Raw genomic sequence first — 13,709 nt, 5'->3', positions numbered from 1 at the left:
GGGGGAACGCAAAGCAAAAATGTCATATAATTTACTATAACAATCATAGAGAGATATATTTGTGTTTGTTTCCCCATTGATTTGTTAGTGAGCAGGATACTTCTTGGTTTGTATCGTCATTTTTCTCGCCTAGAAGGCTACTTCCAGGTTTCAAGAGGATGACGAAGACGACAGGACTGTACCATTCAGATTTTGAGGCACAATGATTGCATTGTGACAAAAACGTAAAAAATAGAATACGATTTACAATCACATATAGTACATACAATCAATCATGTTTGTGATTTCTCCATTCATTTGGTAGTTAGTAGGCTACTTCCTGGTTTTTATGGTCATTTTCCTTAGCTAACAGGCTGCTTCCTATTTCTGAGATGAAGAGTATGACAGGACTGTACCATTTTAGATTCTGGGGGCCAGGGAGGGCAGTTCCGTTGTGACCCAAAAGCATAATACAATTTAATGTAACAATTATAGAGCGACAGGCTGCACGGCAGTCGAGTGGTTAGCGCGCAGACCTCACAGCTAGGAGACCTGTGTTCAATTCCACTCTCGGCCATCTCTGTGTGGAGTTTGCATGTTCTCCCCGTGCATGCGTGGGTTTTCTCCGGGTACTCCGGTTTCCTCCCACATTCCAAAAACATGCTAGGTTAATTGGCCACTCCAAATTGTCCATAGGTATGAATGTGAGTGTGAATGGTTGTTTGTCTATATGTGCCCTGTGATTGGCTGGCGACCAGTCCAGGGTGTACCCCGCCTTACGCCCGAAGACAGCTGGGATAGGCTCCAGCACCCCCCGCGACCCTCGTGAGGAAAAAGCGGTAGAAAATGAATGAATGAATGAATTATAGAGCGACAGGCTGCACGTCAGTCGAGTGGTTAGCGCGCAGGCCTCACAGCTAAGAGACCTGTGTTCAATTCCACCCTCGGCCATCTCTGTGTGGAGTTTGCATGTTCTCCCCGTGCATGCGTGGGTTTTCTCCGGGTACTCCGGTTTCCTCCCACATTCCAAAAACATGCTAGGTTAATTGGCGACTCCAAATTGTCCATAGGTATGAATGTGAGTGTGAATGGTTGTTTGTCTATATGTGCCCTATGATTGGCTGGCGCAATGCATTGTGGTTTATCATGTAGTACGCTGTAATGTAAACGTTTTGCATACTGTCTGATAGATTGAGTCTGCAGTATGGAGTGTGGATAGTGTTAGTATGCGGTTTCGAACACAGCCTTGTTCTCTTTTGGGGAGCAGGCTACTTCCTGGTTCACAGAAGTGGATGGGACTGTGTTTGGTTGTTTTTTTTTTTTTAGACAGGACTCACCATTTCCATTCTGTTTTCTTTGGGATGACGTGTTTCCATACAAGAAAAACTCTGCTCCTCATCATTTAGCACCCCTTAATCCAAGGGGGCCTCCTTGAGATAAATCCCGCTCTTCGATGTCAGACGTTAGGTGTAGTGTGTCCGACAGCTTTATTCACGCAGTGAAGTCCAAGCAAAGGTAATTAATCCTGGAAGCCCTGGAGGGGGGGGAGGCTGCTCCCTACTCACAGTGCACAGCATAGATAATTATAGCTGGAGGCTTTTGGGGGCTACAAGGGCAATGAACGTGCTGAAAGACAGGCATGAAAGTTACAGTTTTGTTCAGGCCTAATTTAAACATTTGCTTTATTGAGTCACTGGAATACTGGGAATTGGAGAGAAGCCGTTAATTCCAAATTTGAAAAGTTGAATACATTTATGATGTAGGCCACCACAATGTATCCCACTGGACATAAAAGCACAAGTTGTGTAGTTGCTCTACCGGTTTATTTATACAAGAACGTGAGAGTCCTATTCGTGTTTCCTACTTAACAAAGAGTGATAAATCCTCATGTAATGTAAGCGTAATCTATGGTGCATCGGCGCTAATAAAGCAGATTAGCTCATCAGCGTCTGTGATAAAAGTGACTCTGTGGGGGATTCTATTGTGGGACGTCTCTCGCTTTTGCAAAGCGTTGAAAAGAAAAGAGCGGACGCCCCGCTAGTACGCTAATTAAAGCCAAACAGGCGCACAGCTTGCATCACCACATAATCAAGTCACCCCTTCACCAAGATTCATTTCTCCCTTCCTCTCTCCTTGTAAGAAGATTAAAACCTCTCTGGTGTGCTTTGGGGAGAGAGCGGAAGAAAAAAAAAACCTTGGAGGAAATTCTTGGATCTTTTTTAAATTCTCTGAATAAATAATGGGCAATGAAGCCGCGACATTGGCTTAAAGTTAACAACAGTAGAAAAGAAAAGAAAATCCACATTTGATGGAGTGAAGCCAACCAGCTGCAAAAAACATCTGCGGAGGTTGTTACCTGACAGCCAAGATATGAAGGTCTTTTACAACAAAACTGCAATAAACTATATAAATAAGCAAATATATATAAATAAGCAAATATTTGCGCTTCATGTGAAGGAAAACACAGTAACAAGTATCTGTATTTTACATACTGTGGCTTGTTTTTGTAGAATTAGCCCTTTAAATTCATGCATAAATTTAATTTCATACTTACTATTCATTGGATTTATTTTAATGCACAATATTTCACTATTAAAGTGGCCACTCCTTATATAGACTGGGGGCTTACAAGTAAACAAAGAAGTTATAATAATGAAATAAAATTGATATAACAGTTTTTTAATGTTAATCATAATATTAATAGTAAAACATAAAGTAAAAATATGAAACAGTATTTTTTTTAAATTATAAAATAATGTCAAAATAATATTTTTTTTTACATTTTCACCAAGGACAATAGTCAAAATAAAAGTAAATATATGATAAATATAATAATATCAAATAATACATAATAATGGCTACACACACCACAACTCGGAGACCTGAGTTCAATTCCACCCTCGGCCATCTCTTTTTGGGTACCCCGGTTTCCTCCCACATTCCAAAAACATGCTAGGTTAATTAGCGACTCCAAATTGTCCATAGGTATGAATGTGAGTGTGAATGGTTGTTTGTCTATATGTGCCCTGTGATTGGCTGGCGACCAGTCCAGGGTGTACCCCGCCTCTCGCCCGAAGACAGCTGGGATAGGCTCCAGCACCCTTGCGACCCTCTTGAGGATAAGCGGTAGAAAATGAATGAATTAATATGATTTATGGTATATATTTTATAAATAAAAAATGTTTTCCCACAAATCTTTCACTACCAGACTCTTTAAAATTGGGTAACTTTTTTCTAAATTGTTTTAAAAATTAAGTTAAAAAAGATTTTAATGCAAAAAATAACAGTTGAAATTGCTCAATTGCTCAAATTTTAAGATGATTAATGTTTTTTATATTACTTAAATAATATACTGGGAATTGATCGGAAATGCACTAATTATAAAGGGCTAAATATTATATGGCATAATGCCACAAAGGAAGCTGTATTATAAGTTTGGTCAAGTATATAATTTTAAAAGTACTTACATTTTTATTCCTCAAGATTCAAGATGCCTCTCGCCCGAAGACAGCTGGGATAGGCTCCAGCACCCCCCTGACCCTTGTGAGGAGAAGCGGTAGAAAATGAACGAATACATAATAATAAAAAAGTATTATTAAATAATGTCAAAATAATACATTTTTTTCCATTTTCGTCAAGTCAACAAAAAAATAAAATTCACATTAAGTAATGCACATTTATTGTTTGTTTTTATATTAAATAAAAATTATATAAAAATAATTAGTTGACATAATTTAATTTGAAAAAATACTAATAATACAATACAACAGAATATAAACAAATGATATCCCAATATAACAGAAAATAGACTGTGACATTGATGCACCTCTCTGTAAGTGTTGTACATGTGTGCACCATATGAACATGAAAGCGACACTGCAGCTGCATGGGGCATCTTCACTCATTCACGCGGGTGTCATCTCTTCCAGGAAATAGTAGATTATGTTTCTGGGTATTGTTCATGCAGGTGCAATGAATTATCCCTGGTCTTTGTAACTTTCTACCTTTTTAATGCATTTCTTTAGCCTCACTCTGACCTCAAGGCAAGTGTAAGGGGACACTAAAAAAAAAAAAAAAGAGTATTACTTCTGGAGGTGCAAAGTATGTGGTTAGAGAGTGCACAGAAGTGTTATCAACAAATTCACAAGTGAGGTTTCTTGGTTTGTGACAGAAAAGGGAAGTGGAGTTTACCACAGGCTGACTGTAAGGAGGGTTGTTTGGTCAAAGGTCATACATAAGGTGACATGTAGTTGCTGTTCATGGTGAGTTGTACGGCCCTGTAGGTGGAGAAAAAGTCACAGCGCACCCACAAACGCTGCCATCTCCCTTGAGGTAAATAAAAAAACGACATTGTTTAGTATAGTATTGTACTTTCTGAGCATAACTTCATCGCTTTTTGTTGACAGTAACAGGTAAGAAATAGTGTCGAGAGAAGCCAACAAAAACCTGAAGGTCATACATTGATTCTCATGATAAGAAACGAGCACAGGCTTTGATTTGTGTAGAATAAAAGCAAACGGAGACGTGTCTGCAGCAGGCAGACGTGCTCGTGTTAGACGCTTGTCTAGACGGCTGGCCAGATCCTTCCCACCATTGTTGCACAGCAAAACAGGAAACAATTTCTGGGAGCAAAACACATGCCTACATAGAAGGTTCTTTTCATGTTAGTTTACATACCATACATGCAATGTACTTCCATACCACTGCAAACCACAATAATAAACATACTGTTAAATAACACATATTATTATTAATTTGGTAAATGGGTCATTTTTATTCATTTTAATACATTAATGTGTTTATTTCTTGGATTTGAATTTGTGTAACCATATTCATGCGATAGTTAGTGTGTATACAGGGGGAAGTAAATCATTAATAAGTGACAAGGATGAGACTGATGATCATTTTGTATTGCATTGCCTCTGCTGCCATCTTGTGGCCACAATTAAAAAACACTAAAAAGCGACTATTTAAATAATTTGTCACTGTAAAGGTTGCGATATTATAAACTTGCAAATACGTTATGGTAGCTTATTACCAATTGCATGTATATTTTTTCACCAGGTAAGTAAACAAACATACAGTGCTATTTTGCCACATCGACAATTCAAAGCGGTTGTTAAAATCAGAACTGTGTTTATGTCGTCCCTGTTAGTCCGTATCAATTCACCGAAATATGAATCAATTGTCAACAGTTTTTTTTTTACATTTTTTTTGTTCAAACAAATGTGGGAAAACGTCGATTACGGTAAGTACAGTGTTTCCAAAATGTATTCCGATAACCCATCAGAGCCTAAACGCATCACCCAAACCTTTCGTCCCTTTCCGGATACCTTCGTATATCACGTGACGCTCCGACGACTTTCCCGGTGGAAGGGCTAGCGGTTGTTAAGCTAGGCATCAGCTAGCCCTTATATCCTTTTTTGTACTTTAAGTATCCAGCCATGGAAATCGGGGCAGAGATCAGCAAGAAAATAAGAGTGAGTATCTGTAAAACATGAAATGAAATGAATATTTTCTTACATTTAGTCGGATAAGCTGCATTGGCGATTCTAGCTTTTAGCGTGCTAGCTAGCTAACTGCATTGGTCTTCTACCGAGGGAAATGGCAACACTATGTTAGTGTTCGTGCATGTTTATTTTTTATGCTATGCTGACAAGATGTTTTAGTTTGTTTCAACATGAGACAACAACTATTGGCGACACGTTGCGAGGCAAAGGAATGAATGAAAAAAGCCGTTGATGTTGTGGTACTGTTGTTTTGCAGGCTGCTATCAAAGGCAAGCTCCAAGAACTTGGTGCATATATTGGTAAGTAAATAAATGCATTGGCAATCAATAGACATGCTAAAACCCAGAATTGTGTCATTATTTTAGACGAGGAGCTTCCTGATTACATTATGGTCATGGTAGCCAACAAGAAAACCTCCCAGCAGATGGCTGACGATCTCTCGCTTTTTCTGGGAAACAACACCATCAAGTTCACAGCTTGGTATGAAGTACAGTACAGTACAGTACAATACAGTTTGAGTTTAGTCCTCACTGCAGCTTTGTTTATATTCTTCATTTTAGGCTGCACGGTGTATTGGAGAAACTAAGAACAGTTGCAGTGGGTAGGTTGAGGTTCCAGTTATTTTGCACCTCAGTATACATTTAAATCTGTGTTTACAATTATGCCTTCTTGCTGCCTCCTCCTTCAGAACCTGCCTCTGTCAGGCTCGAGCATCAGTTAAGCACCGCAACCTCAAAGACTGAAGAGTCTTGCTCTGATCGCATAGAATCACGCAGCGCTGCCCATGAAAACAGGTGTGAAACACTGCTTTTCCTTTTATGAGCAACACACACAAACAAAACACTAATGAGCGTTTATTCCATCAGGAGGGGGTCCACAGAGAAGGCTTCCTCCCGGCTGACATCGGCCGTCAAACCTCTAATGGAGCTCCTCCCATCCGACGCGGTCATCGACATCAAACCGGAGCTGGATGATGATTTCATCGGAGAGGATGCTGTAGTAATGGCTGCCAGCGTTCGAGGAGGAGTACCTCGTCGCACGGCTAGCCGGCCAATGGCAGAAATCTACAGGCCAGGTCAGAGCAAGCTGAGCTTGGCGTTGCGGTCCGCTGAAGGAAGACACCAGGAGAGCAGGAGCAGTAGAACCTCTAGAAGCAGCTCAAACAAGGTATCATTAGCCTCCACTGTAATGCCTCAATCGGCAATTAAACAAATAAACACCCAGCTCGATTACGATTATGGTCTTTGTTAAAATGTAATCTGTGTTCAGGAGGAGTTGTCACGGAAGCGTAAGGCGCCAGTTGCGAGTTCGGTGGTTCGCGTGAGCCGCGACACAGATGAGGAGAGCGACAATATCGAGGAAGAAGAAGAAGAGGATGAGATGAGCTATGGAGGACGAGGCGTGTCCAGTAGAGTGTTGCTGCCTTCCAAACCAGAGCACAAGTTAGTATACAGGATACATACATATAGTATATACATTTAGGCCTTTGGTTTACTGCTCTACTACTTATAGTTAGATCACTTGTTACCCCTCATACACCTTCCAACTGTTTCAGACCGTCCCTCCCACCAGCCATGCAAGCCAACAGGAACTTGATCCTGAAAGCCATCTCCGAGGCCCAGGACTCCATCACCAAGACCACAGCCTTCCCCACACGTACGCCGTCTCCCGCAAATATTTCTGCTATATACATTCCCTTGTCATGACTGCCACTGTTCTCCCTCCGTAGTACCACAGAGGCAGACAGTTCCCGTCGCTCCGCGTGCCCGCTTGGCCAGAAGCAGTGAGATGACGGCAGCCATTGAGCTGGTGCAGCAGCAACTGCATAGTGTGGCCTCCTCGGGGCAGTCTTACACAGCTGAAGAGCAGCCGAGCAGACATCTTGGTACGTACTGTACCTCATCTGTTAATACAATCTGTCCTGTCTTCTTTTATATGGCACTCATTGGAATACTGCTTCAAATCCATATTTACTACACAGTACAGTGTTTTTTGTTGATTTAAAATTCCTTGTTTGGAATAATGTAATGTAAAGTAGCTTTAAAAATGTAGAATATCTCGCATCATGAGTACACTTCTCATGTATACTGTAGAATGGTGGCATTAGGATTAATGCACACAATTGACAGAGAAATTAAGGAAACTATAGAGGAAATCCAGAGATGATCCTATAGCTGGCAATAAAGAATACATGCTATATAATAAATGCATGCTTGCAAATATTTCCCTCTAGCTCCAGCCAGGTCGGTGGGTTCACATTCTCAGTCGGACACCTCTCAGCTCCATGAAGAAGCAGAGAAGAGTGATGACTGTAAGTGGTCCCCACCCCCCCATGAAATTAATTGCGCTGTTAATCAATCAAGTATATTTTTTATCTGTAGCAAGCGGCGAGCCAAAGCATTTCGATACGCGCTCCTTCATCGTGAGTCGACCGCAGTTGGACGAAAGCAGAAGTCAGCAGGATCGCAAGCTAAGAGAGGAGACGGCCTTGCCACGAACCATCCAAGCTAGGTGTGCACATAGAAAACCAATATATGAAACGTAAAAGGTCAAATCTCTTTTATTTTTTTTTCTTTTAAACTCTCATACTAGTAAGGAGAAGGAAAACTCCGACAGTCCCAAGTTCATCGTGACACTAGAGGGCGTTCCGAGCCCGCTGGGGAACTTTGCTGGGGAGTCCGACATGGATCTGGAAGATGTGAGACCGCCTTCAAAGCTCACTAACCGCGAGTCCAAAGTCGGCATCCTTGACCGACAGCAAGAAGGACCTTCAATAGGAGGTATGCCATGAATACGAGAGTTCTATTCTACATATAATAGTCCACTGTAGAATAACATAACATCATTTTTATACAAATAGTATACAATACATTTTATACAATCATTTTATCAATTTGATGTGTTATATTTTTCACAAACAATAAATTATTATACTTGTTTATGAATATTTTGTGGGCTGCATGGAAGTCGAGTGGTTAGCGCGCAGACCTCACAGCTAGGAGACCTGAGTTCAATTCCAGTCTCGGCCATCTCTTTGCATGTTCTCCCCGTGCATGCGTGGGTTTTCTCCGGGTACTCCGGTTTCCTCCCACATTCCAAAAACATGCTAGGTTAATTGGCGACTCCAAATTGTCCAAATGGTATGAATGTGAGTGTGAATGGTTGTTTGTCTATATGTGCCCTGTGATTGGCTGGCGACCAGTCCAGGGTGTACCCTGCCTCTCGCCCGAAGACAGCTGGGATAGGCTCCAGCACCCTTGTGAGGATAAGCGGTAGAAAATGAATGAATTAATTAATATTTTGTACAATAATATATTGTATTACAATGTTATACTATGCTGCCTTATGATAATATACTGGTGTCATGAACAAATGTCATTTTATAAAAAAAATTCATTAAAAAAATATTTTTCCACCACTAATAAAAAATGTTCCTACTATTAGTATAGTAGCATTACCAGATTATATTCCAGTATTATAATAGTGTAAGGTACTATATATCATTAAATAATTTTTTTATAATGTAATTTTTAATTATGCAATTCATTAGATATTGTAGTGAATATTTTCTATGACTGTCAATTGGCCTGATATTACAACAATAACAAGTCGTAATGTTGTGTTCTCTCGCCTTCAATAGACGACCTGATAGATGCTGACATGTTTTACGATGACTCCGCCCCGTCCAAGAAACAGAAAGTGATGGAGCGCTGTAAGTTTTGGCCCGTCTGCAAGAGCGGCGACGAGTGTCCCTATCATCATCCGACAAGAATATGCAAGTGGGTACTTTATTATTATTATTATTATTATTATTATTATTATTATTATTATTACTATTAGTTCAAGTCATGTGATGTTTTTGCCGCAGGACTTTTCCCACGTGCAAATTTGGGGACAAATGCCTCTTCATCCATCCCAACTGTAAATACGACGCCAGGTGCAGCAAGCCCGACTGTCCTTTCACTCACGTTAGCCGCAGGGGCGTCTCAGCACCTCCGCCCGCCCGGCCAGGTACGCACTACACAAGAACTTGTCACATCATGTTGCGTTAAACGTCTCTGTTTGTAACCCTACAATCCTCTGTCAACAGTCGCACCACCGACACAAACGGCAAACATGTGCCGCTTCTTCCCACAGTGCAAGAAGATGGATTGTCCCTTTTATCATCCTCAGGTAGCATCTTTTCAACGTCTCTTTGTGCACACCTAATCACATCCAAAAGCAGATACATTAGGTTTAAAGTGATTTTGAGGTGTATGCGTTTTGGGAAAAGGTGGGGTACATTGTGATTGTCTAGCACCACTCATTTTCTGTTACAGAATATTTGGACATAGTTCTTCTATTGGAGCTCATTAGATTGGCACTATTGCACCACTTAGCTTGATGCTAACCACAGTAAATAAGAGAAAATGTCGCAAGACACTGAAACTGAGCTATTTCTCATATTTGTTTGTGGCGCAACTTTGTTTATTCATGCAAAATGTGCCTCATACAGTATTTACAACAACTAAAGGATGCTAGCTTGTTATTGTGTTATTATGGAGCCAAACCAGGTGCAGTATTTGTTTTTTTTTTTCTGGCCTTCCTCTGTGCCCAGTCTGCTTTATTCTGCCAAAAAGTCTGCTTTGTGGACACTGGCCCTTATTTGGCCGCCATGTTTTGTCTGAGCACCAAATAAACAAGCCCTGCTGTGTGTGTGTGTGTGTGTGTGTGTGTGTCTCCGATGTGTTTTCCTCCTGGCAGCCCTGTCGCTTCGCGGCCCAGTGTAAGCGAGACGGCTGCACCTTCTTCCACCCAACCGTGTCTGTGCCTCCCAGACATGCCCTGAAGTGGACCAAGACACAAAGCAGGTGATCATACAGTAATTTAGAAGATTGACTATTGCATTTAAAGACCTGCATAGAACTATGCTTTATTAATGACTTTCTGTCTGGCAGCTAATGAAGACTGTGAAACAACTGCAGATGTCCTGCAGCCACGTCATCATCATTTTATGTATTAGTTGTTCTGCTCGGCGTGGTCACTGAGTTTTTAAGTGTTTTTGTAAGACGCTTGGCTGTTTGCCAATGCTGTCACACTATTAAAACGCAATGAACACAACCTCCTGTTGTCTCTTATGGCATTTATTTTTAATCGCCAGTCTAATCGGTGCCTAATTGGGTTAAAAAATAATGGCATTAACGGCTCTGGCTGGAGACAACTTCCTGATGTCAGTTTATTATTAACTCCACAAGAGTGCAGTATTTAAAGTATTGAATGGTCCCATCAGCTTTATCTACCTCTGCATGTACTGTACATTGTTGCTACTACCTCACAGGTTACACTTGCTATATTGTTGTCATTGGTGATGTTGACGCGATTTGCTCCTTGCCTCTGTTCCAACATTGGCTCTGTTGCTGCTGTGTTGCCATTTTGCAACTGAACTGAACTGCAGGGTCAGGTGAGCTTTTATTTTCCTTAACCTTGTTTTCATAATCTTTGCAGTGCTGTTTTTGTACCACTTGTGTTTTTCTGCTGTTTTAGCCATACTATTTTTTCTTTGTGTATGGTTGGAGAGAACAGCCCAGGAAGATGCGTGACAAACCGAAAGAAGTATATCTGGAGTAGCACTGGTATCCACAATTATACATTCATTTTCTACCGATTATCCTCACAAGGGTCGCGGGGGTGCTGGACCCTACCCCAGCTGTCTTCTGGCGAAAGGCAGGGTATACCCTGGAGTGGTCGCCAGCCAATCACAGGGCACATATAGACAAACAACCATTCACACTCTCATTCATACCTATGGACAATTTAGAGTCGGCAATTAACCTAGCATGTTTTTGGAATGTGGGAGGAAACCGGAGTACCCGGAGAAAACCCACGCATGCACGGGGAGAGCATACAAACTCCACACAGAGATGGCCGAGGGTGGAATTGAACCAGGCTCTCCTTGCTGTGAGACCTGCGTGCTAACCACTCCACACAATCATACAATGGAGTAAAAATGCTACTTCAGTTGCAAAGTTTCTAAGTGAATCACGTGGTATGTGTAGCTGCACTTGAGCACTGACACCTGGACAAGTACTGTAACTACACCACTCACGAAGCGCCCACAACTTCCGATGACCAGCAGAGGGCGCTGATGACGTTCCATATACTGTGCAGTACTATTTGTTTATGCGTGGTAGCTTCAATTCAGTGCAATTATTTTCTATGAATCGATACAAAAGTAAAGTAAAAGTATGTGATATATAATACCGTTTAGTGCTGCAGGTCGTGACGTCACATTTATTTTAATGCTGACAAACTGAAGCCACACACAGGTTTCTGAATAATTGGATGTGGTGGGGGGTTTCCCCATCATGTGAAACATGAAGACAAGCATACTATTTTGTGTGTTGGACTTTTAAAGAGGATAATATTATTTGGAGAATGTGACACTTTCTACACATTTGGATAAAATCCAATGAAATGACTTTTAATCTGATCTCATATAGACTGTGCTGGAATCGAGCGTTGATCTTGTTTTGTTGTTGTACAATACATTGTATTGTTTGGTGTCCTTGTTTGTATAATCAGCTTTCCTGGGCTGATTATTGGCAAAAGTCTGCCCTTGTCTAAGTAAGAAGAAAAAAAAATCTCTGTGATGGTGGAACATGTTTTTGTGTGGGAGGGCTGTGCTTTCTGCCAAGCAAGGCTGTTTTGGTCCTGATTTTTTTTTTCTCACAAGAAAATCGTGTTCTTGCGCCGCCAAATGCTACCTAGTGATGGGGGCAAATTAGGAAAACAATTATATGGCGTTAATGGTCCCAGAGAGCGTCATTAAGACACACAAATACATAAACAACATCATTTATAGCAGACATAAGATGCAGTGTTTTGTTTTTGTTCTGGCAAACAAAAGTATAGCAACATATAGCAAATAACCTGATGAGATGGTATTAGTATGGTTAAAAAGGTAACCCTGACATATATACTATGTATAGTGTAACCTACCTATACCTATATTTTCAAGGAACAATTGACATTTAAATCAATCAAGTAATCTCAACTCATTTTCAAATCAGGTTAACAAATTATTTCAATTTAATTGTGAGTTGAATTTAGTTGAGCTAACTAGTTAGACTAAATCAAAAGTGAGTTGAGATTACTTGAGTTCTATTGTTGACACACCATAAATATTTGTTTATTTGACCTAATAAAGTTCCCAAAACAAAGCAATAAGTCTCGTGAACTTGATCTTTTAAATTGGAGAAACTTTGTTGTGAGTTAAAATTAACTGAAATAATTTGCTAGATTTAATCAAAATTTTAAGGCAGTGAGGTTACAAATTAGTTGAGTTGAGTCAACTTGGATTTTTTTTACAGTGCAGGTTGCAAAATGGAGGGAAATATAATAATAATAATTAATAATATTAATAATTGTTACAATATATAATGCAAAATATTTTTTTAAAATATTTTAAGTTGTGAAATATTTATAAATGTATACATTTTAATCAACCCTCGCCCGAAGTCAGCTGGGATAGGCTCCAGCATACCCCCGCAACCCTAGTGAGGATAAGCAGCATAGAAAATGATGGATGGAAAAATATACATTTTAATGTATGTAAATATATTAACAATACATGGAAAAATAAATAGTACATTTCATGTTTATTTATTTGTCTTTAGGCTTCTCCCATCAGGGATCGGCACAGCAAGTCAACGGTAAGGTTTTTCCCCTGTTTTTGACCTTGAGGTGGGAACTGGGCAAATATTCAAAGTATTTTAAAATGTTTTAGTAATTTTCTTGGGGGTTGCTTAAAACATTTGAGAAGAAGAGTAAAGGTACTTCATTGAGTTGAATAAATGGCTGTCTATTAGTATTGCTGTATGGCTGTAAGACCATGCTGCTGTGTGTTTATCATTCATAATTGTATACCAAGTATACATTTTATTTCTGTGTTCTAGCATTTCTTTTTTTTATTTCCCAAGATGAATATTTTTAATGTGAAAGAACGTGAGTTCAGCTGCTAGCGTGTTCTCTGGAAAGGACCATAAAAGCGTGTGAATATTAACAAGTCAGTCATCCATCAGATGTTGTTTTTGGTGCGGGGATGCTTGGCCCCTTGAGGCTTTAGTCGAAACGTGGTTTATTTAAAAAAAAAAAAAAAAAGGAAGGAAGGGAATGCCCACGATGGCACATAAAGTTCACACAGCGTGTACATTTCACTTCAATTCACAATATTGTAAGTAG

The 13,709-nt window shown here is 40.1% G+C and overlaps 1 protein-coding gene across 1 annotated transcript; it reads left to right on the top strand.

Annotated features, from left to right (window-relative positions):
- The first annotated feature begins 5,291 nt into the window (after nucleotides 1-5,291).
- Nucleotides 5,292-10,591, top strand: zc3h14 (zinc finger CCCH-type containing 14). The gene is made up of 17 exons (XM_058057700.1): nucleotides 5,292-5,459; nucleotides 5,746-5,788; nucleotides 5,855-5,969; nucleotides 6,050-6,090; nucleotides 6,178-6,283; nucleotides 6,356-6,656; nucleotides 6,759-6,931; nucleotides 7,045-7,145; nucleotides 7,219-7,374; nucleotides 7,723-7,800; nucleotides 7,871-8,000; nucleotides 8,082-8,269; nucleotides 9,130-9,268; nucleotides 9,358-9,500; nucleotides 9,580-9,662; nucleotides 10,233-10,339; nucleotides 10,427-10,591. The coding sequence occupies exons 1-17, from the start codon at nucleotides 5,424-5,426 to the stop codon at nucleotides 10,428-10,430; spliced, it is 1,944 nt and encodes a 647-aa protein (XP_057913683.1). The 5' UTR covers nucleotides 5,292-5,423; the 3' UTR covers nucleotides 10,431-10,591.
- Nucleotides 10,592-13,709: the final 3,118 nt, after the last annotated feature.

The sequence above is a fragment of the Doryrhamphus excisus genome, chromosome 19 (genome assembly GCF_030265055.1).
Source record: "Doryrhamphus excisus isolate RoL2022-K1 chromosome 19, RoL_Dexc_1.0, whole genome shotgun sequence".
Taxonomy (NCBI): domain Eukaryota; kingdom Metazoa; phylum Chordata; class Actinopteri; order Syngnathiformes; family Syngnathidae; genus Doryrhamphus; species Doryrhamphus excisus.
This window is presented reverse-complemented; position numbering and strand designations above follow the sequence as displayed.